Source organism: Tachyglossus aculeatus, chromosome 22 (assembly GCF_015852505.1).
Source record: "Tachyglossus aculeatus isolate mTacAcu1 chromosome 22, mTacAcu1.pri, whole genome shotgun sequence".
NCBI classification, from domain to species: domain Eukaryota; kingdom Metazoa; phylum Chordata; class Mammalia; order Monotremata; family Tachyglossidae; genus Tachyglossus; species Tachyglossus aculeatus.
In genome coordinates, this window is record NC_052087.1 from 57,080,753 (window position 1) to 57,105,615 (window position 24,863).

Genomic DNA, 24,863 nt, shown 5'->3' on the forward strand with positions numbered 1-24,863 from the left:
GAGCCGGGATTTGAACCCATGACCTCTGACTCCGAAGCCCGGGCTCTTTCCACTGAGCCACGCGCTTGGGAGGGGACGATAGAACAGTTGTCTGCTGTGTGACCTTGGGCAAGTCCTCTGGGCCTCAGTTGCCTCATCTGGAAAGTGGTGATAATAATAATAATGATGATGGCATTTATTAAGCACTGTCCTAAGCGCTGGGGAGGTTACAAGGTGATCAGGTTGTCCCACGGGGGGCTCCCAGTCTTCATTCCCATTTTCCAGATGAGGGAACTGAGGCCCAGAGAAGTGAAGTGACTTGCCCAAACTCACACAGCTGACAAGTGGCGGAGCTGGGATTTGAACCCATGACCTCGGACTCCAAAGCCCGGGCTCTGGGGACGATAGAACAATTGTCTGCTGTGTAACCTTGGGCAAGTTCTCTGAGCCTCAGTTGCCTCATCTGGAAAGTGGTGATAATAATAATAATGATGATGGCATTTATTAAGCGCTTACGATGTTCAAAGCACTGTCCTAAGCGCTGGGGAGGTTACAGGGTGATCAGGTTGTCCCACGGGGGGCTCCCAGTCTTCATTCCCATTTTCCAGATGAGGGAACTGAGGCCCAGAGAAGTGAAGTGACTTGCCCAAAGTCACCCAGCTGACAATTGGCGGAGCCGGGATTTGAACCCATGACCTCTGACTCCAAAGCCCGGGCTCTGGGGATGATAGAACAATTGTCTGCTGTGTAACCTTGGGCAAGTCCTCTGGGCCTCAGTTGCCTCATCTGGAAAGTGGGGATGAAAACTGTAAGCCCCACATGGGTCAGGGGCTGTATAATAATAATTACGGTATTTGTTAAGCGCTTACTATGTTCCGGGCACTGTACTAACCTGATTAACCTGGGGTAACTGAGGCCCGGAGGACTTGCCCAAGGTCACACAGCAGACAATTGTTCTATCGTCCCCGCCCAAGCGCGTGGCTCAGTGGAAAGAGCCCGGGCTTTGGAGTCAGAGGTCATGGGTTCAAATCCCATATCCTCCATTGTCAGCTGTGTGACTTTGGGAATTCACTTCACTTCTCTGGGCCTCAGTTCCCTCATCTGTAAAATGGGGATGAAGACTGTGAGCCCCCTGTGGGACAACCTGATCACCTTGTAACCTCCCCAGAGCTTAGAACAGTGCTTTGCACATAGTAAGCGCTTAATAAATGCCATTATTATTATTATTATTGTTCTCTGGACCTCAGTTTCCTCATCTGTAAAATGGGGATGAAGACTGTGAGCCCCCACGTGGGACAACCTGATCACCCTGTAACCTCCCCAGCGCTTAGAACAGTGCTTTGCACATAGTAAGCGCTTAATACATGCCATTATTATTATTATTCTCTGGGCCTCAGTTCCCTCATCTGTAAAATGGGGATGAAGACTGTGAGCCCCACGTGGGACAACCTGATCACCCTGTAACCTCCCCAGTGCTTAGAACAGTGCTTTGCACATAGTAAGCGCTTAATAAACGCCATTATTATTATTATTCTCTGGGCCTCAGTCCCCTCATCTGTAAAATGGGGATGAAGACTGTGAGCCCCCTACATGGGACAACCTGATCACCTTGTAACCTCCCCAGCGCTTAGAACAAGTAAGCACTTAATAAATGCCATTATAATTATTATTCTCTGGGCCTCAGGTCCCTCATCTGTAAAATGGGGATGAAGACTGTGAGCCCCCCACGTGGGACAACCTGATCACCTTGTAACCTCCCCAGAGCTTAGAACAGTGCTTTGCACATAGTAAGCGCTTAATACATGCCGTTATTATTATTATTCTCTGGGCCTCAGTTCCCTCATCTGTAAAATGGGGATGAAGACTGTGAGCCCCCCACGTGGGACAACCTGATCACCTTGTAACTTAGAGCTTAGAACAGTCCTTTGCACATAGTAAGCGCTTAATAAACACCATTATTATTATTATTCTCTGGGCCTCAGTCCCCTCATCTGTAAAATGGGGATGAAGACTGTGAGCTCCCACGTGGGACAACCTGATCACCTTGTAACCTCCCCAGCGCTTAGAACAAGTAAGCACTTAATAAATGCCATTATTATTGTTATTATTATTCTCTGGGCCTCAGTTCCCTTATCTGTAAAATGGGGATGAAGACTGTGAGCCCCCCACGTGGGACAACCTGATCACCTTGTAACCTCCCCAGCGCTTAGAACAAGTAAGCACTTAATAAATGCCATTATTATTGTTATTATTATTCTCTGGGCCTCAGTTCCCTTATCTGTAAAATGGGGATGAAGACTGTGAGCCCCCCACGTGGGACAACCTGACCACCTTGTAACCTCCCCAGCGCTTAGAACAGGGCTTTGCACATAGTAAGCTCTTAATAAACGCCATTATTATTATTATTCTCTGGGCCTCAGTCCCCTCATCTGTAAAATGGGGATGAAGACTGTGAGCTCCCATGTGGGACAACCTGATCACCTTGTAACCTCCCCAGCGCTTAGAACAAGTAAGCACTTAATAAATGCCATTATTATTATTATTATTCTCTGGGCCTCAGTTCCCTTATCTGTAAAATGGGGATGAAGACTGTGAGCCCCCTACATGGGACAACCTGATCACCTTGTAACCTCCCCAGCGCTTAGAACAAGTAAGCACTTAATAAATGCCATTATAATTATTATTCTCTGGGCCTCAGGTCCCTCATCTGTGAAATGGGGATGAAGACCGTGAGCCCCCAACGTGGGACAACCTGACCACCTTGTAACCTCCCCAGTGCTTAGAACAAGTAAGCGCTTAATAAATGCCATCATAATTATTATTCTCTGGGCCTCAGGTCCTGACCACCTTGTAACCTCCCCAGCGCTTAGAACAGGGCTTTGCACATAGTAAGCGCTTAATAAATGCCATTATCATTATTGTTGTTATTTCTAAATGCCATTATTATTTATTATTATAATAATTATTTCCCGGCCTTCCCTTTTCCCGCCCTTTCCAGCCCTTCTGGGCCTGTCCCTGGACCCTTTCATTCATTCCATCGTATTTGTTGAGCGCTTACTGTGTTATTTCCCGGCCCTCCCTTTTCCTGCCATCGGGAAATCATTCATTCATTCACTCAATCGTATTTATTGAGCGCTTACTGTGTGCAGAGCACTGTACTAAGCGCTTGCATTAACCCTTCCCCTGCCCGCCCGGGGGCTGCCCACCGGCTGACCTGAAGGTGATGAGGTTGGTGTAGATGAGGACGGGGCAGGAGAAAGCACAGAGCAGGCTGAGGATGGGGGTACTCGTGGCCATGTCCCCCCACCAGATTTTGGTCAGGAAAGCCTGGGAAGAGGAGGAATGATTCATTGGATGGTACTTATTGAGCGCTCACCGTGGGCGAAGCGCCGTACTAAGCGCTTGGGAAAGAACAATACGACTTGCACTTCCCAAGCGCTTAGTCCAGTGCTCTGCACACAGTAAGTGCTCAATAAATACAATTGAATGAACGAGTGAATATAGATGTTCATACGTATTTATTACTCTATTTATTTGTAAATATTTATTCTATTGATTTTATTGATTTTATTTGGTTAATATGGTTTTTTTTGTTCTCTGTCTCCCCCTTCTAGACTGTGAGCGAGTACAATACGACTTGCACTTCCCAAGTGCTTAGTCCAGTGCTCTGCACACAGTAAGTGCTCAATAAATACAACTGAATGAGCGAATGAATATATAAGTTCGTACGTATTTATTGCTCTATTTGTTTGTACATATTTATTCTATTTTGTTAATATGTTTTGTTTTGTTCTCTGCCTCCCCCTTCTAGACTGTGAGCGAGTACAATACGACTTGCACTTCCCAAGCGCTTAGTGCAGTGCTCTGCACACAGTAAGTGCTCAATAAATACAATTGAATGAACGAATGAATATACATGTTCGTACGTATTTATTACTCTATTTGTACATATTTATTCTATTGATTTTATTTGGTTAATATGGTTTTTTTTTGTTCTCTGTCTCCCCCTTCTAGACTGTGATCGAGTACAATGCAACTTGCACATCCCAAGCGCTTAGTCCAGTGCTCTGCACACAGTAAGTGCTCAATAAATACAACTGAATGAGCGAATGAATATATAAGTTCGTACGTATTTATTGCTCTATTTATTTGTACATATTTATTCTATTTTGTCAATATGTTTTGTTTTGTTCTCTGTCTCCCCCTTCTAGACTGTGAGCGAGTACGATATGACTTGCACTTCCCAAGCGCTTAGTGCAGTGCTCTGCACACAGTAAGTGCTCAATAAATACAATTGAATGAGCGAATGAATATATAAGTTCGTACGTATTTATTACTCTATTTATTTGTACATATTTATTCTATTTTGTCAATATGTTTTGTTTTGTTCTCTGTCTCCCCCTTCTAGACTGTGAGCAAGTACAATACGACTTGCACTTCCCAAGCGCTTAGTGCAGTGCTCTGCACACAGTAAGTGCTCAATAAATACAATTGAATGAACGAATGAATATACATGTTCGTACGTATTTATTACTCTATTTGTACATATTTATTCTATTGATTTTATTTGGTTAATATTTTTTTTTTGTTCTCTGCCTCCCCCTTCTAGTCTGTGAGCAAGTACAATACGACTTGCACTTCCCAAGCGCTTAGTCCAGTGCTCTGCCCACAGTAAGTGCTCAATAAATACAACTGAATGAGCGAATGAATATATAAGTTCGTACGTATTTATTGCTCTATTTATTTGTACATATTAATTCTATTTTGTTAATATGTTTTGTTTTGTTCTCTGCCTCCCCCTTCTAGACTGTGAGCGAGTACAATACGACTTGCACTTCCCAAGCGCTTAGTGCAGAGCTCTGTACACAGTAAGTGCTCAATAAATACAATTGAATGAACGAATGAATATACATGTTCGTACGTATTTATTACTCTATTTGTACATATTTATTCTATTGATTTTATTTGGTTAATATGGTTTTTTTTTGTTCTCTGTCTCCCCCTTCTAGACTGTGAGCAAGTACAATACGACGTGCAATTCCTAAGCGTTTAGTCCAGTGCTCTGCACACAGTAAGTGCTCAATAAATACAATTGAATGAGCGAATGAATATATAAGTTCGTACGTATTTATTGCTCTATTTATTTGTACATATTTATTCTATTTTGTTAATATGTTTTGTTTTGTTCTCTGCCTCCCCCTTCTAGACTGTGAGCGAGTAAAATACAACTTGCACTTCCCAAGCGCTTAGTGCAGTGCTCTGCACACAGTAAGTGCTCAATAAATACAATTGAATGAACGAATGAATATACATGTTCGTACGTATTTATTACTCTATTTGTACATATTTATTCTATTGATTTTATTTGGTTAATTTGTTTTTTTTTGTTCTCTGTCTCCCCCTTCTAGTCTGTGAGCAAGTACAATACGACTTGCACTTCCCAAGCACTTAGTCCAGTGCTCTGCCCACAGTAAGTGCTCAATAAATACAATTGAATGAGCGAATGAATATATAAGTTCGTACGTATTTATTACTCTATTTATTTGTACATATTTATTCTATTTTGTTAATATGTTTTGTTTAGTTCTCTGTCTCCCCCTTCTAGTCTGTGAGCAAGTACAATACGACTTGCACTTCCCAAGCGCTTAGTGCAGTGCTCTGCACACAGTAAGTGCTCAATAAATACAATTGAATGAACGAATGAATATAGATGTTCATACGTATTTATTACTCTATTTATTTGTACATATTTATTCTATTGATTTTATTTGGTTAATATGGTTTTTTTTGTTCTCTGTCTCCCCCTTCTAGACTGTGATCGAGTACAATACAACTTGCACATCCCAAGCGCTTAGTCCAGTGCTCTGCACACAGTAAGTGCTCAATAAATACAATTGAATGAGCGAATGAATATATAAGTTCGTACGTATTTATTACTCTATTTATTTGTACATATTTATTCTATTTTGTTAATATGTTTTGTTTTGTTCTCTGCCTCCCCCTTCTAGACTGTGAGCGAGTACAATACGACTTGCACTTCCCAAGCGCTTAGTGCAGTGCTCTGCACACAGTAAGTGCTCAATAAATAAGCAGCGTGGCTCAGCGGAAAGAGCCCGGGATTTGGAGTCAGAGGTCATGGGTTCAAATCCTGGCTCCGCCAACTGTCTGCTGTGTGACTTTGGGCAAGTCACTTAACTTCTCTGGGCCTCAGTTACCTCATCTGTAAAATGGGGATTAAAACTGTGAGCCCCCTGTGGGACAACCTGATCACCTTGTAACCTCCCCAGTGCTTAGAACAGTGCTTTGCACATAGTAAGCGCTTAACAAATAAAAAAAAATTGAATGAATGAATATACATGTTCGTACGTATTTATTACTCTATTTATTTGTACATATTTATTCTATTGATTTTATTTGGTTAATATGTTTTTTTTTGTTCTCTGTCTCCGCCTTCTAAACTGTGATCGAGTACAATACAACTTGGACTTCCCAAGCGCTTAGTCCAGTGCTCTGCACACAGTAAGTGCTCAATAAATACAATTGAATGAACGAATGAATATGTGTATATATGTTTGTACGTATTTATTACTCTATTTGTACATATCTATTCTATTTTGTTAATATGTTTTGTTTTGTTCTCTGTCTCCCCCTTCTAGACTGTGAGCGAGTACAATACGACTTGCACTTCCCAAGCGCTTAGTCCAGTGCTCTGCACACAGTAAGTGCTCAATAAATACAATCGAATGAATGAATGAATATATGTATATATGTTCGTACATATTTATTACTCTATTTGTACATATTTATTCTATTTATTTTATTTTGTTAATATGTTTTGTTCTGTCTCCCCTTCTAGACTGTGAGCAAGTACAATATGATTTGCACTTCCCAAGCGCTTAGTCCAGTGCTCTGCACACAGTCAGTGCTCAATAAATACAATTGAATGAACGAATGAATATATGTATATATGTTCGTACGTATTTATTACTCTATTTGTCCATATTTATTCTATTGATTTTATTTTGTTAATATGTTTTGTTTTGTTCTCTGTCTCCCCCTTCTAGACTGTGAGCAAGTACAATACGACTTGTACTTTCCAAGCACTTAGTCCAGTGCTCTGCAAACAGTAAGTGCTCAATAAATACAATTGAATGAACGAATGAATATATGTATATATGTTCGTATGTATTTATTACTCTGTACATATTTATTCTATTGATTTTATTTTGTTAATATGTTCTGTTCTCTGTCTCCCCTTCTAGACTGTGAGCAAGTACAATACGCCTTGTACTTTCGAACCGCTTAGTCCAGTGCTCCGCACACAGTAAGTGCTCAATAAATACAATTGAATGAACGAATGGATATAGATGTTCGCACGTATTTATTAATGAATATAGGTATATATGTTCGTACATATTTATTACTCTATTTATTTGTACATATTTATTCTACTGATTTTATTTTGTTAGTATGTTTTGCTTTGTTCTGTCTTCCCCCTCTAGACTGTGATCAAGTACAATACGACTTGCACTTTCCAAGCGCTTAGTCCAGTGCTCTGCACACAGTAAGTGCTCAATAAATACAATTGAATGAACGAATGAATATATATGTTCGTAGGTATTTATTACTCTATTTATTTGTACATATTTATTCTATTGATTTTATTTTGTTAATATGTTTTGTTTCGTTCTCTGTCTCCCCCTTCTAGACTGTGAGCATGTACAATACGACTTGTACTTTCCAAGCGCTTAGTCCAGTGCTCTGCACACAGTAAGTGCTCAATAAATACAGTTGAATGAATGAATGAATATATGTATATATGTTCGTACATATTTATTACTCTATTTATTTGTACATATTTATTCTATTGATTTTATTTTGTTAATATGTTTTTTGTTCTCTGTCTCCCCCTTCTAGACTGTGAGCAAGTACAATACGACTTGCACTTTCCAAGCGCTTAGTCCAGTGCTCTGCACACAGTAAGTGCTCAATAAATACAATTGAATGAAGGAATGAATATATGTATATATGTTCATATGTATTTGTTACTCTATTTATTTGTACATATTTATTCTATTGACTTTATTCTGTTAATATGTTTTGTTTTGTTCTCTGTCTCCCCCTTCTAGACCGTCTCTGTTACCAACTTGGACTTCCCAAGCGCTTAGTACAGTGCTCTGCACACAGTAAGTGCTCAATAAATACGATTGATTGATTGATTACTCTATTTATTTTGTTTGTACATATTTATTCTAATTATTTTATTTTGTTAATATGTTTTGTTTTGTTCTCTGTCTCCCTCTTCTAGACTGTGAGCCCAGTATTGGGTAAGGGCCATCTCTATCTGCTACCAACTTGTACTTCCCAAGCGCTTAGTACAGTGCTCTGCACACAGGAAGCGCTCAATAAATACGATTGAATGAATGAATGAATGAATATGACAAGAAACACAATCCCTGCCCACAACGAGCTCCCAGTCTAGAGGGAGAGGCAGATATTAGTAGAAATCAATAGATGAATTAGAGCTATATACAGATATTCATTCATTCAATCATACTTGTTGAGCGCTTACTGTGTGCAGAGCACTGTACTAAGCACTCGGGAAGTAAAGTTGGCAACATCTAGAGACGGTCACTACCCAACATTCATTCATTCAATGGTATTTATTGAGCGCTTACTGTGTGCAGCGCACTGTACTAAGCACTTGGGAAGTACAAGTTGGCAACATACAGAGACGGTCCCTACCCAACAGCGGGCTCACAGTCTAGAAGGGGGAGACAGACAACAAAACAAAACATATTAACAAAATAAAATAAATAGAATATATTGAGAAGGAGCATGGCTCAGTGGAAAGAGCCCGGGCTTTGGAGTCAGAGGTCATGGGTTCAAATCCTGACTCTGCCAATTGTCAGCTGTGTGATTTTGGGCAAGTCACTTCACTTCTCTGTGCCTCAGTTACCTCATCTGTAAAATGGGGATGAAGACTCTGAGCCCCACGAGGGACAACCTGGTCACCTTGTAACCTCCCCAGCACTTAGAACAGTGCTTTGCACATAGTAAGTGCTTAATAAATGCCATTATTATTATTGTTATTATTATGTAAATATTCCCCAGTAAAAGAAAATAGAGTAATATATCTGTACAAACATCTATACAGGGGCTGTGGGGAGGGGAAGGAGGTAGGGCAAGGGGGCATGGGGAGGGGGAGAGGAAAAAGGGGGCTCAGTCTGGGAAGGCCTCCTGGAGGAGGTGAGCTCTCAGTAGGGCTTTGAAAGGATATCTACATATGTGTTGGGGAGATGGAAGGATAATAATAATAATAATGATAGCATTTATTAAGCACTTACTATGTGCCAAGCACTGTTCTAAGCGCTGTGGAGGTTACAAGGTGATGAGGTTGTCCCATGGGGGACACACAGTCTTCATCCCCATTTTCCAGATGAGGGAACTGAGGCCCAGAGAAGTGAAGCAACTTGCCCAAAGTCCCACAGCCGACAAGTGGCAGAGCCGGCATTTGAACCCATGACCTCTGACTCCAAAGCCCGGGCTCTTTCCACTGAGCCACGCTGCTTCGCAATTGAAGGATGAATGAAGGAGCAAGAAAGGGTGGCGCGGAAGGGAGTGGGAGAAGCCAGGGCGGGCTTCTTGGAGGATTTTGGCCTTCGGTAACGTTTTGAAGCTGGGGGGGGAGAGGAATTATCAATCAATCAATCGTATTTATTGAGCACTTACTGTGTGCACAGCACTGTACTAAGCGCTTGGTAAGTCCAAGTTGGCAACATCTAGAGACGGTCCCTACCCAACAGTGGGCTCACAGTCTGTGGGATGTGAGGAGGGAGGGCAGGACTGCCTCTCTATGTTGCCGACTTGTACTTCCCGAGCGCTTAGTCCAGTGCCCTGCACACAGTAAGCGCTCAATAAATACGATTGAATGAGTGAATGAATGCCAGGCCGGAGGCCGGATGTGGGCGAGAGGTCGGCGGCGAGACAGACGAGATGGAGGCCCAGTCAACACGTTGGCATTAGAAGAGCGAAATGTGTGGGCTGGATTGGAGGAGGAGAGAAGCGAGGTGAGGAAATAATAATAACAATAGTAATGATGGTATTTGTTAAGCGCTTACTACGTGCCCAACACTGGCACTGGGGTGGAGACAAGGTGATCAGGTTGTCCCACGGGGGGCTCACGGTCTTCATCTCCATTTTACAGATGAAGTCACTGAGGCCCAGAGAAGTGTAGGGCTCACGGTCTTCATCTCCATTTTACAGATGAGGGAACTGAGGCCCAGAGAAGTGTAGCGACTGGCCCAAAGTCACCCAGCAGACAAGTGGCGGAGCCGGGATTAGAACCCACGACTTCTGACTCCCAAGCCCGGGCTTGGAAGTCCACTGGGTCTGGATGCCCAGAACAGTGCTCTGCACTCCTGTCCACATGTTTTGTTTTGTTGTCTGTCTCCCCCTTCCAGACTGTGAGCCCGCTGCTGGGTAGGGACCGTCTCTATATGTTGCCAACTTGTACTTCCCAAGCGCTTAGTCCAGTGCTCTGCACACAGTAAGCGCTCAATAAATATGATCGAATGAATGAATGAGTCCGGATGCCCAGAACAGTGCTCTGCACTCCTGTCCACATGTTTTGTTATGTTGTCTGTCTCCCCCTTCTAGACTGTGAGCCCGCTGCTGGGTAGGGACCATCTCTATATGTTGCCAACTTGGACTTCCCAAGCGCTTAGTCCAGTGCTCTGCACACAGTAAGCGCTCAGTAAATACGATTGAATGGATTAATGAGTCCGGTTGCCCAAAACAGTGCTCTGCACTCCTGTCCACATGTTTTGTTTTGTTGTCTATCTCCCCCTTCTAGACTGTGAGCCTGCTGTTGGGTAGGGACCGTCTCTCTATGTTGCCAACTTAGACTTCCCAAGCGCTTAGTCCAGTGCTCTGCACACAGTAAGCGCTCAATAAATACGATCGAATGAATGAATGAGTCTGGATGCCCAGAACAGTGCCCTGCACTCCTGTCCACATGTTTTGTTTTTCTGTCTGTCTCCCCCTTCTAGACTGTGAGCCCGTTGCTGGGTAGGGACCATCTCTAGATTGTGCCAACTTGTACTTCCCAAGCGCTTAGTCCAGTGCTCTGCACACAGTAAGCGCTCAGTAAATACCACTGAATGAATGAATGAGTCCGGATGCCTAGAATAGTGCCCTGCACTCCTGTCCACATGTTTTGTTTTGCTGTTTGTCTCCCCCTTCTAGACTGGGAGCCCGTTGTTGGGTAGGGACCGTCTCTATATGTTGCCAACTTGGACTTCCCAAGCGCTTAGTACAGTGCTCTGCACACAGTAAGTGCTCAATAAATACGATTGAATGAATGAATGAGTCCGGATGCCCAGAATAGTGCCCTGCACTCCTGTCCACATGTTTTGTTTTGCTGTTTGTCTCCCCCTTCTAGACTGTGAGCCCGCTGTTGGGTAGGGACCGTCTCTCTATGTTGCCAACTTGGACTTCCCAAGCGCTTAGTACAGTGCTCTGCACACAGTAAGCGCTCAATAAATACGATTGAATGAATGAATGAGTCTGGATGCCCAGAACAGTGCTCTGCACTCCTGTCCACATGTTTTGTTTTGTCGTCTGTCTCCCCCTTCTAGACTGTGAGCCCGCTGTTGGGTAGGGACCGTCTCTATATAGTTGCCGACTTGGACTTCCCAAGCGCTAAGTGCAGTGCTCTGCACACAGTAAGCGCTCAATAAATATGATTGAATAAATGCATGAGTGAGCCACGCTGTTTCTCGATAATGGTGGTATTTGCTTCTCAACTGTGAGCCCGTCGTTGGATAGGGCTAGAGAAGCAGCGTGGCTCAGTGGAAAGAGCCCGGGATTTGGAGTCGGAGGTCATGGATTCAAATCCCAGCTCTGCCACATGTCAGCTGTGTGACCTTGGGCAAGTCACTTAACTTCTCTGAGCCTCAGTTACCTCCTCTGTAAAATGGGGATTAAGACTGTGAGCCCCCTGTGGGACAACCTGATCACCTTGTATCCCCCCAGTGCTTAGAACAGGGCTTTGCACATAGTAAGCGTTTAACAAATGCCATTATTATTATTATTCTTAAGAAGCAGCATAGTTCAGTGGAAAGAGCCTGGGGTTTGGAGCCAGAGGTCAGGGGTTCAAATCCCAGCTCTGCCAATTGTCAGCTGTGTGACTTTGGGCAGGTCACTTCACTTCTCTGGGCCTCAGTTCCCTCATCTGTCAAATGGGGATTAAGACTGTGAGCCCCATGTGGGACAACCTGATCACCTTGTATCCCCCCCGAGCGCTTAGAACAGTGCTTTGCACATAGTAAGTGCTTAACAAATGCCATGATTATTATTATTATTAAGAAGCAGCATGGCTCAGTGGAAAGAGCCCGGGCTTTGGAGCCAGAGGTCATGGGTTCAAATCCCGCTCTGCCAATTGTCAGCTGTGTGACTTTGGGCAGGTCACTTCACTTCTCTGGGCCTCAGTTCCCTCATCTGTCAAATGGGGATTAAGACTGTGAGCCCCGTGTGGGACAACCTGATCACCTTGTATCCCCCCCGAGCGCTCAGAACAGTGCTTTGCACATAGTAAGTGCTTAACAAATGCCATGATTATTATTATTATTAAGAAGCAGCATGGCTCAGTGGAAAGAGCCCGGGCTTTGGAGCCAGAGGTCATGGGTTCAAATCCCGCTCTGCCAATTGTCAGCCGTGTGACTCTGGGCAGGTCACTTCACTTCTCTGGGCCTCAGTTCCCTCATCTGTCAAATGGGGATTAAGACTGTGAGTCCCTCGTGGGACAACCTAATCACCTTGTATCCCCCCCACCAGCGCTTAGAACAGTGCTTCGCACATAGTAAGCGCTTAACAAATACCAACATTACTATTATTATTATAGGGACCGTCTCTGTTGCCAATTTGGACCTCCCAAGCACTTAGTCCAGTGCTGTGCACACACTAAGCGCTCAATAAATACGATCGAATGAATGAATACTATGTGCTGAGCGCTTTTCTAAGCGCTTGGCGGGGGGGGGGGGCGATACCAGGTTATCCGGTTGTCCCACATAGGTGCCTCGCCCATAGCAAGCGCTTTAACAAATCCCGTCATCATCATCATCATCATCATCAATCGTATTTATTGAGCGCTTACTGTGTGCAGAGCACTGTACTAAGCACTTGGGAAGTCCAAGTTGGCAGCATAGAGAGATGGTCCCTACCCAACAGCGGGCTCCCAGTCTAAAAGTCTAATTATTATTATGTGGGGCTCACGCGGAGGAGGGGGCGAGGGGATGGAGGGCCTCCAAGGGGTCGGGGGCTCTGACCTGGACGCCCTCGTGGGCGAAGAAGGCTTTGGTGTCGGCCTCGGCGGCCAGGTGTAGGCAGGTGGCCTTGTTCCAGTCGCGGTTCCTTCGCACCAGGAGGGCGAAGGCCCGGTCCTCGCTGTTGCTGTAGCATTCGGTGAAGAGGTCTGTCCGCCCGCCGGCGCAGCGGTCAGCACAGTGTCAGCCCCGGAGGAGGCCGGGACAGTGGGGGCTCCCAAACTGAGCCCCCTTTTTTCCTCTCCCCCTCCCCATCCCCCCCGCCCTACCTCCTTCCCCTCCCCACAGCCCCTGGATATAGGTTTGTACGGATTGGACTCATTTACTATTCTATTTACTTTGTTAATAATCATCATCATCATCAATCGTATTTATTGAGCGCTTACTAGGTGCAGAGCACCGTACTAAGCGCTTGGGAAGTACAAATTGGCAACATAGAGAGGCAGTCCCTACCCAACAGTGGGCTCACAGTCTAAAAGCGCATCTGGCATGTGCATTTGGCCCTACTGAGAGCTCACCTCCTCCAGGAGGCCTTCCCAGACTGAGCCCCTTCCTTCCTCTCCCCCTCGCCCCCCTCGCCATCCCCCCCATCTTAGCTCCTTCCCTTCCCCACAGCACCTGTATATATGGATATATGTTTGTACAGATTTATTACTCTATTTATTTATTTTACTTGTACATATCTATTCTATTTATTTTATTTTGTTAGTAGGTTTGGTTTTGTTCTCCGTCTCCCCCTTTTATTTATTTTATTTTGTTAGTATGTTTGGTTTTGTTTTCCGTCTCCCCCTTTCAGACTGTGAGCCTGCTGTTGGGTAGGGACTGTCTCTACATGTTGCCAACTTGGACTTCCCAAGCGCTTAGTACAGTGCTCTGCACACAGTAAGCGCTCAATAAATACAATTGATTGATTGATTGATTGATCTAAGCAGCGAAGCAGAGAAGCAGCGTGGCTCGGTGGAAAAAGCCCGGGCTTTGGAGTCAGAGGTCATGGGTTCCAATCCTGACTCCGCCAATTGTCAGCTGGGTGACTTTAGGCAAGTCACTTCACTTCTCTGGGCCTCAATGACCTCATCTGGAAAATGGGGATGAAGACTGTGAGCCCCTCCCGGGACAACCTGATCACCTTGTAACCTCCCCAGCGCTTAGAACAGTGCTTTGCACATAGTTAGTGCTAAATAAATGCCATTATTATTATATCTAGCTTTATTTCTATTTGTCCTGACGACTGTCCACATGTTTTGTTTTGATAATAATAATAATAATGATGGTATTAGTTCATTCATTCATTCAATTGTATTTATTGAGCGCTTACTGTGTGCAGAGTCGTAATGATATTAAATGCTTACTGTGTGTAGAGCACTGTAGTAAATGCTGGGAAAGAGTCTACGGATGAGAATTAGGGTCCTTTAAGGGTTCACAGAGTAAGAATAAAAGGGGAAATGGGACTGGTGAAGGCATAAGGAAAATATAAAGCAGCACAAACATAAAATTGAAATAAGAGGGTAAAGTAAAATAAAAGTTGCAGGATACTAGGGCTAGGAGAGCAGAGTTTTAGGCAACTGGAGATTCAGAGTCCCAACAGTCACAGCCACAGGAAACTTCTAAAATGCTGTGTAGGCTAGGAGCAGATTAGATTGGGAGGTAAATTTTACCCGGTGCAGCTTTAATATAATCACTCGTCCTACCCTGCCTGGATTACTGCAGCATCCTCCTTGCTGACCTCCCAACCTCCTGTCTCTCCCCACTCCAGTCCATACTTCACTCCACTGCCCGGTTCATCTTTTGCAAAAGTGCTCATTTTTTTATTTTATTTGTATATATCTATTCTATTTATTTTATTTTGTTAGTATGTTTGGTTTTGTTCTCTGTCTCCCCCTTTTAGACTGTGAGCCCACGGTTGGGTAGGGACTGTCTCTATATGTTGCCAATTTGTACTTCCCAAGCGCTTAGTACAGTGCTCTGCACACAGTAAGCGCTCAATAAATACGATTGATGATGATGATGATGATGCAGAGCACTGTACTAAGCGCTTGGGAAGTACAAGTTGGCAACATCTAGAGACGGTCCCTACCCAACAGTGGGCTCACAGTCTAGAAGAGGGAGACAGAACAAAACAAAACATATTAACAAAATAAAATAAATAGAATAAATATGTACAAATAAAATAAATAAATAGAGTAATAAAGAAGTCCAAGTCGGCAACATCTAGAGACAGTCCCTACCCAACAGTGGGCTCACAGTCTAGAAGGGGGAGACAGACAACAAAACAAAACATATTAACAAAATAAAATAAATAGAATAAAATAAAAATTTTTAAGCGCTTACTATTCTAGACTGTGAGCCCTGTGCTTATGTATTTATTACTCTGTTTATTTTATTTGTACATATTTATTCTATTTATTTTATTTTGTTAATATGTTTTGTTTTGTTCTCCGTCTCCCCCTCCTAGACTGTGAGCCCGCTGTTGGGTGGGGACCGTCTCTAGATGTTGTCAACTTGTACTTCCCAAGCACTTAGTACACTGCTCTGCATGCAGTAAGCACTCAATAAATACGATTGAATGAACGAATGAATGAATGTTGGGTAGGGACCATCTCTATATGTTGCCAACTTGTACTTCCCGAGCGCTTAGTACAGTGCTCTGCACACAGTAAGCGCTCAATAAATGCGATTGAATGAATGAATGAATGTTGGGTAGGGACCGTCTCTATATGTTGCCAACTCGTACTTCCCAAGCGCTTAGTACAGTGCTCTGCACACAGTAAGCGCTCAATAAATAAGATTGAATGAATGAATGAATGAATGAATGAATGTGCAAAGCACTGTTCTACGCGCTGGAGAGGTTACAAAGTGATCAGGTTGTCTCACTGGGGGGACTCACAGTTTTAATCCCCATTTTCCAGATGAGGTAACTGAGGCCCAGAGAAGCAAAGTGACTTGCCCAAAGTCACCCAGCTGACAGTTGGTGGAGCCAGGATTTGAACCCATGACCTCTGACTCCAAAGCCCGGGCTCTTTCCACTGAGCCACGCTGCTTCTCCAGCGTGGAGAAGCATAAGTTTGTATATATTTGTACAGATTTATTACTCTATTTTACTTGTCCATATTTACCATTCTATTTATTTTGTTAATGATGTGCATCTAGCTTTAATTCTATTTATTCTGATGACTTGACACCTGTCCACATGTTTTGTTTCGTCCTCTATCTCCCCCTTCTAGACTGTGAGCCCGCTGTTGGGTAGGGACCGTCTCTATATGTTGCCAGCTTGGACTTCCCAAGCGCTTAGTACAGTGCTCTGCACACAGTAAGCGCTCAATAAATACGACTGAATGAATGAATAGGGGGAGGTCTACGGTGGACCAGAGTGGGTTGCGGCAAAGTCCTGCACATCAGAGATGTCCCGAAAAGTGCTCTGCACACAACAGACGTCCAGCACAGTGCTCTGCCCACAGTAGACACCCAACACAGCGCTCTGCTCACAGTAGACACCCAACAGAGCGCTCTGCCCACAGTAATAATAATAATAATGGGTGTTTTTTAAGCGCTTACTACGTGCAAAGCACTGTTCTAAGTGCTGGGGAGGTTACAAGGTGATCAGGCTGTCCCACGGGGGGCTCACAGTCTTCATCCCCATTTTCCAGAAGAGGTCACTGAGGCCCAGAGAAGTGAAGTGACTTGCCCAAAGTCACCCAGCTGACAGTTGGAGGAGGCAGGATTTGAACCCATGACCTCTGACTCCAAAGCCCGGGCTCTTTTCCAGTGAGCCACGCTGCTTCAGTAGACACCCAGCACAGAGCCCTGCCCACAGTAGACACCCATCAAAGCCCTCTGCACACAATATAGGCCCAGCACAGCGCTCTGCACAGAGTAGAAACCCAGCACAGCCCTCTGCACATAGTAGACACCCAATACAGTGCTTGGCACACAGTAGACACCCAACGCAGTGCTCTGCACACAGCAGACGCCCAACACAGCACTCTGCCCACAGTAGACTCAGTGGAAAGAGCCCGGGCTTTGGAGTCAGAGGTCACGGGTTCGAATCCCGACTCTGCCACATGTCTGCTGTGTGATCTTGGGCAAGTCACTTAACTTCTCTGGGCCTCAGTTCCCTCATCTGTAAAATGGGGATGAAGACTGTGAGCCCCACGTGGGACAACCTGATCACCCTGTATCCTCCCCAGCGCTTAGAACAGTGCTTTGCACATAGTAAGCGCTTAACAAATGCCAATTATTATTATTAGACACCCAGCAAAGCCCACTGCACACATTATAGGCCCAGCACAGCGCTCTGCACATAGTAGAAACCCAGCACAGCCCTCTGCACATAGTAGACACCCAATACAGCACTTGGCACACAGTAGACACCCAACACAGTGCTCTGCAAACACTAGATGCCCAGCACAGCTCTCTGCCTATAGTAGACACGCAGCACAGCGTTCTTCACACAGTAGGTGCCCAGCACAGCATTCTGCCCACAGTAGACACCCAACACAGCGCTTGGCACACAGTAGACACCCAACACGGTGCTCTGCACACAATAGACACCCAACACAGCGCTCTGCCCACAGTAGACACCCAGCACAGCGTTCTTCACACAGTAATGCCCAGCACAGCATTCTGCCCACAGTAGACACCCAGCACAGCATTCTGCTCACAGTAGACACCCAAAGCGCACTCTGCCCACAGTAGACACCCAGCACAGAGCTCTGCCCACTGTAGACACCCAACACAGCGCTTGGCACACAGTAGACACCCAACACCACTCTCTGCCCACAGTAGACACCCAACAGAGCGCTCTGCCCACAGCAGACACCCAGAACAGCGTTCTCCACACAGTAGATGCCCAGCACAGCATTCTGCCCACAGTAGACACCCAACACAGTGCTTGGCACACAGTGGAAACCCAACACCACTCCCTGACCACAGTAGACACCCAGCACAGCGTTCTTCACACAGTAGATGCCCAGCACAGTATTCTGCCCACAGTAGACACCCAACACAGCACTCTGCCCACAGAAGACACCCAGCACAGAGCTCTGCCCACAGTAGACACCCAACACAGCGCTTGGCACACAGTAGACACCCAACACCACCCTCTGCCCACATTAGACACCCAACAGAGTGCTCCACCCACAGTAGACACCCAGCACAGCGTTCTCCACACAGTAGATGCCCAGCACAGCATTCTGCCCACAGTAGACACCCAACACAGCACTTGGCACACAATAGACACCCAACACAGCGCTTGGCACACAGTAGACACCCAACACCACTCTCTGCATACAGTAGACACCCGTCACAGCGCTCTGCCCACAGTAGACACCCAGCACAGCGTTCTTCACACAGTAGATGCCCAGCACAGTATTCTGCCCACAGTAGACACCCAGCACAGCATTCTGCTCACAGTAGACACCCAAAGCGCACTCTGCCCACAGTAGACACCCAGCACAGAGCTCTGCCCACAGTAGACACCCAACACAGCGCTTGGCACACAGTAGACACCCAACACCACCCTCTGCCCACAGTAGACACCGAACAGAGCGCTCTACCCACAGTAGACACCCAGCACAGCGTTCTTCACACAGTAGATGCCCAGCACAGTATTCTGCCCACAGTAGACACCCAAACAGCTCTCCTCTATTTGTTAAGCTGCTGAGAAACAGCATGGCTCAGTGGAAAGAGCCCGGGCTTTGGAATCAGAGGTCACGGGTTCAAATTCTGACTCCGCCACTTGTCAGCTGGGTGACTTTGGGCAAGTCACTTCACTTCCCTGGGCCTCAGTTCCCTCATCTGGAAAATGGGGAGTAAGACTCTGAGCCCCCCGTGGGACAACCTGATCACCTGGTAACCTCCCCAGTGCTTAGAACAGTGCTTTGCACATAGTAAGCACTTAATAAATGCTATTATTATTATTAATAAATATGATGGATTGATTCCCAACTGCTTAGACAATGCTTTGCACATAGTAAGTGCTGAATAAATGCCATTATTATTATTATTAACTGTAAGCTCGCTGTGGGCAATGTGTCTGCATACTCAGCGCTCAGTACAGTGCTGTGCCCACAGTAAGCGCTCCATAAACATGATGGATTGATTTCCAAGTGCTTAGACAGTGCTTTGCACATAGTAAGCGCTTAATAAATGCCATTATTATTATTATGATTAACTGTGAGCTCGCTGTGGGTAGAGAATGTGTCTGCGTGCTCTGCCCACAGTAAGCGCTCCATAAATATGATGGATTGATTCCCAAGTGCTTAGACAGTGCTTTGCACATAGTAAGCGCTGAATAAATGCCATTATTATTATGATTAACTGTAGGCTCGCTATGGGTAGAGAATATGTCTGCATACTTGCACATAGTAAGTGCTTAATAAATGCCATTATTATTATGATTAACTGTAAGCTCGCTGTGGGTAGAGAATGTGCCTGCATGCTCTGCCCACAGTAAGTGCTCCATAAATACGATGGATTGATTCCCAAGTGCTTAGACAGTGCTTTGCACATAGTAAGCGCTGAATAAATGCCATTATTATTATGATTAACTGTAGGCTTGCTGTGGGTAGAGAATGTATCTGCGTACTTGCACATAGTAAGCGCTGAATAAATGCCATTATTCTTATGATTAATTGTAGGCTCGCTGTGGGTAGAGAATGTTTCTGCGTGGTCTGCCCACAGTAAGCGCTCCATAAATACGATGGATTGATTCCCAAGTGCTTAGACAGTGCTTTGCACATAGTAAACGCCGAATAAATGCCATTTTTATTATGATTAACTGTAGGCTCGCTGTGGGTAGAGAATGTGTCTGCATGGTCTGCCCAAAGTAAGCGCTCCGTAAATATGATGGATTGATTCCCAAGAGCTTAGACAGTGCTTTGCACATAGTAAGCGCTTAATAAATGCCATTATTATTATGATTAACTGTAGGCTCGCTGTGGGTAGAGAATATGTTTGCGTTCTTGCACATAGTAAGCGATTAATAAATGCCATTATTATTATGATTAACCGTAAGCTCACTGTGGGTAGAGAATGTGTCTGCGTGGTCTGCCCACAGGAAGCCCTCCATAAATATGATGGATTGATTCCCAAGTGCTTAGACAGTGCTTTGCACATATAAGAGCTGAATAAATGTCATTATTATGATTAACTGTAAGCTCTCTGTGGGTAGAGAATGTGTCTGTGTGGTCTGCCCACAGTAAGCGCTCCATAAATATGATGGATTGATTCCCAAGTGCTTAGACAGTGCTTTGCACATAGTAAGCGCTTAATAAATGCCATTATTATTATGATTAACTGTAGGCTCGCTGTGGGTAGAGAATGTGTCTGCGTACTTGCACATAGTAAGCATTGAATAAATGCCATTATTATTATGATTAACTGTAGGCTCGCTGTGGGTAGAGAATGTGTCTGCGTGGTCTGCCCACAGTAAGCGCTCCATAAATATGATGGATTGATTCCCAAGTGCTTAGACAGTGCTTTGCTCATAGTAAGTGCTTAATAAATGCCATTATTATTATGATTAACTGTGAGCTCGCTGTGAGTAGAGAATGTATCTGCGTACTTGCACATAGTAAGTGCTTAATAAATGCCATTATTATTATGATTAACTGTAAGCTCGCTGTGGGTAGAGAATGTGTCTGCGTGCACTGCCCACAGTAAGCGCTCCATAAATACGATGGATTGATTCCCAAGTGCTTAGACAGTGCTTTGCACATATAAGTGCTGAATAAATGCCATTATTATTATTAACTGTAAGCTCACGGTGGGTAGAGAATGTGTCTGCATGGTCTGCCCACAGTAAGCGCTCCATAAATACGATGGATTGATTCCCAAGTGCTTAGACAGTGCTTTGCACATAGTAAGTGCTTAATAAATGCCATTATTATTATTATGAACTTTAGGCTCGCTGTGGGTAGAGAATGTATCTGCGTACTTGCACATAGTAAGCGCTGAATAAATGCCATTATTCTTATGATTAACTGTAGGCTCGCTGTGGGTAGAGAATGTATCTGCGTGGTCTGCCCATAGTAAGCGCTCCATAAATACGATGGATTGATTCCCCAGTGCTTAGACAGTGTTTTGCACATAGTAAGCGCTGAATAAATACCATTATTATTATGATTAACTGTAGGCTCGCTGTGGGTAGAGAATGTGTCTGCGTGGTCTGTCCACAGTAAGTGCTCCATAAATACGATGGATTGATTCCCAAGTGCTTAGACAGTGCTTTGCACATAGTAAGCGCTGAATAAATGCCATTATTCTTATGATTAACTGTAGGCTCGCTGTGGGTAGAGAATGTATCTGCGTACTTGCACATAGTAAGTGCTGAATAAATACCATTATTATTATGATTAACTGTAGGCTCGCTGTGGGTAGAGAATGTGTCTGCGTGGTCTGCCCACAGTAAGCGCTCCATAAATATGATGGATTGATTCCCAAGTGCTTAGACAGTGCTTTGCACATAGTAAGCGCTGAATAAATACCATTATTATTATGATTAACTGTAAGCTCGCGGTGGGTAGAGAATGTGTCTGCATGCTCTGCTCACAGTAAGTGCTCCATAAATATGATGGATTGATTCCCAAGTGCTTAGACAGTGCTTTGCACATAGTAAGTGCTGAATAAATGCCATTATCATTATGATTAACTGTAAGCTCGCTGTGGGTTGAGCTGCGTACTTGCACATAGTAAGCATTGAATAAATGCCATTATTATTATGATTAACTGTAAGCTTGCTGTGGGTAGAGAATGTATCTGCGTAGTTGCATATAGTAAGCGCTGAATAAATGCCATTATTATTGTGATTAACTGTAAGCCTGCTGTGGGTAGAGAATGTATCTGCGTGCTCTGCCCACAGTAAGCGCTCCATAAATACGATGGATTGATTCCCAAGTGCACTTAATAAATGCCATTATTATTATTATTAACTGTAGGCTCGCTGTGGGTAGAGAATGTATCTGCATAGTTGCATATAGTAAGCGCTGAATAAATGCCATTATTATTGTGATTAACTGTAAGCCCGCTGTGGGTAGAGAATGTATCTGCGTACTTGCACATAGTAAGTGCTGAATAAATACCATTATTATTATGATTAACTGTAGGCTCGCTGTGGGTAGAGAATGTGTCTGCGTGGTCTGCCCACAGTAAGCGCTCCATAAATATGATGGATTGATTCCCAAGTGCTTAGACAGTGCTTTGCACATAGTAAGCATTGAATAAATGCCATTATTATTATGATTAACTGTAGGCTCGCTGTGGGTAGAGAATGTGTCTGCATGCTCTGCCCACAGTAAGCGCTCCATAAATACGATGGATTGATTCCCAAGTGCTTAGACAGTGCTTTGCACATAGTAAGCGCTGAATAAATACCATTATTATTATGATTAACTGTAGGCTCGCTGTGGGTAGAGAATGTGTCTGCGTGGTCTGCCCACAGTAAGCGCTCCATACATGTGATGGATTGATGGATTAATTGATTGCCCCCCAAAGCACGGTGGGCGTCTCACCCAACGCCAGCTGCTCGTAGTTGGCCTCCTTCATGCTGCGGGCGGCCTCGGCCTCCGTCTCCAGCCGGGCCATCTCCTTGAGGATCTTGCAGGCGGCCAGGGCGGCGGCCACCCCCTCCTGCCCCTGCGGGGTCAGCGGGGACACCGGTCGGGGGGTGGACGGCCTGGGGGCTGGGGGAGACACCCATCCCGACTCAGACAGCTCGGACGGGGGCCTCACCATGGTCCAGAAGTAGTTGGCCATCTCGTGCCTATTCTGGAGGACGGCCCAGAGGAAGAGGTCCCGCCACGGATTCCCGCTCTTCTGGTTCATGTCGAGGAACGGCCTGGGTCCGCTCGGCCGCTTGGCCCCCCTTTTCTCCTGGAGGGTCAAATAGACGCCCGTGGGCTCACCGTGCCCACCCTCCCGCTTGGGGCCAGGCCTCAATCCCGGCTTCATCCCCCAATTATCATTATTACCATAGTATAATAATAATAATGGCATTTATTAAGCGCTTACTATGCTCCAAGCACCCTTCTAAGCACTGGGGAGGATACAAGGTGATCAGGTTGTCCCACGTGGGGCTCACAGTCTTCATCCCCATTTTCCAGATGAGGGAACTGAGAAGTGACTTGCCCAAAGTCACCCAGGTGACAGTTGGCTGAGCCGGGATTTGAACCCATGACCTCTCACTCCAAAGCCCGGAGTCTCTCCACCGAGCCACGCTGCTTCTCTATTTGTTAAGCTGCTGAGAAGCAGCGTGGCTCGGTGGAAAGAGCTCGGGCTTTGGAGTCAGAGGTTATGGGTTCAAATCCCGACTCCTCTGCCACTTGTCAGCTGGGTGACTTTGGGCAAGTCACTTCACTTCTCTGGGCCTCAGTTCCCTCATCTGGAAAATGAGGATGAAGCCTGGGAGCCCCATGTGGGACAACCTGTTCACCTTGTAACCTCTCCAGCGCTTAGAACAGTGCTTTGCACGCAGTAAGTGCTTAATAAACGCCGTCATTATTATTATTATCCCTGTTTTACAGATGAGGTCACTGAGGGCCAGAGAAGTGAAGTGACTTGCCCAGAGTCACCCAGCTGACAATTGGCGGACCTGGGATTTGAACCCATGACCTCTGACTCCAAAGCCCGGAGTCTCTCCACCGAGCCAGGCTGCTTCTCTATTTGTTAAGCTGCTGAGAAGCAGCGTGGCTCGGTGGAAAGAGCCCGGGCTTTGGAGTCAGAGGTCATGGGTTCAAATCCCGACTCCTTTGCCACTTAGCTGTGTGACTTCGGGCAAGTCACTTCACTTCTCTGGGCCTCAGTTCCCTCATCTGGAAAATGAGGAGTAAGACTGTGAGCCCCACATGGGACAACCTGTTCACCTTGTAACCTCTCCAGCGCTTAGAACAGTGCTTTGCACACAGTAAGTGCTTAATAAACGCCGTCATTATTATTATTATTATTATCCCTATTTTACAGATGAGGTCACTGAGGGCCAGAGAAGTGAAGTGACTTGCCCAAAGTCACCCAGCTGACAATTGGCAGAGCTGGGATTTGAACCCATGACCTCTGACTCCAAAGCCTGGAGTCTCTCCACTGAGCCACACTGCTTCTCTATTTATTAAGCTGCTGAGAAGCTTTGGTGAGAAGCAGCGTGACTCAGTGGAAAGAGCCCAGGCTTTGGAGTCAGAGGTCATGGGTTCAAATCCCGACTCCTCCACTCGTCAGCTGTGTGACTTTGGGCAAGTCACTTCGCTTCTCTGAGCCTCAGTTCCCTCATCTGGAAAATGGGGATGAAGACTGTGAGCCCTCCGTGGGACAACCTGATCACCTTGTAACCTCCCCAGCGCTTAAAACAGTGCTTTGCACATAGAAAGCTCTTAATAAATGCCATTATCATTATTATTAAGCGCTTACTATGTACCAGACAGTGTGCTGGGTGGACACAAGACTAAGACAGTAAACCTACGCGGGGCAGAGACTGTGTCCGACGCGATTTGCTTGTAACCACCCTGGCATTTAACACAGTGCCTGGCACGTAGTAAGCGCTTAACAAATACCAAAATGAATGTTATTATTATTACA

The 24,863-nt window shown here is 45.2% G+C and overlaps 1 protein-coding gene across 1 annotated transcript in view; it reads right to left on the reverse strand.

Moving 5' to 3' along the window:
- TRPM5 (transient receptor potential cation channel subfamily M member 5) overlaps positions 1-24,863 on the reverse strand; it is a 112,622-nt gene that overhangs the window by 45,105 nt on the left and 42,654 nt on the right. The window contains exons 12-15 of the mRNA XM_038765387.1: positions 23,031-23,171; positions 22,811-22,934; positions 13,308-13,453; positions 3,167-3,306 (exon numbers count right to left, since the gene is read on the reverse strand). Coding sequence (XP_038621315.1) covers positions 3,167-3,306; positions 13,308-13,453; positions 22,811-22,934; positions 23,031-23,171 — 551 coding nt within the window. The remainder of the gene's footprint in view (positions 1-3,166; positions 3,307-13,307; positions 13,454-22,810; positions 22,935-23,030; positions 23,172-24,863) is intronic.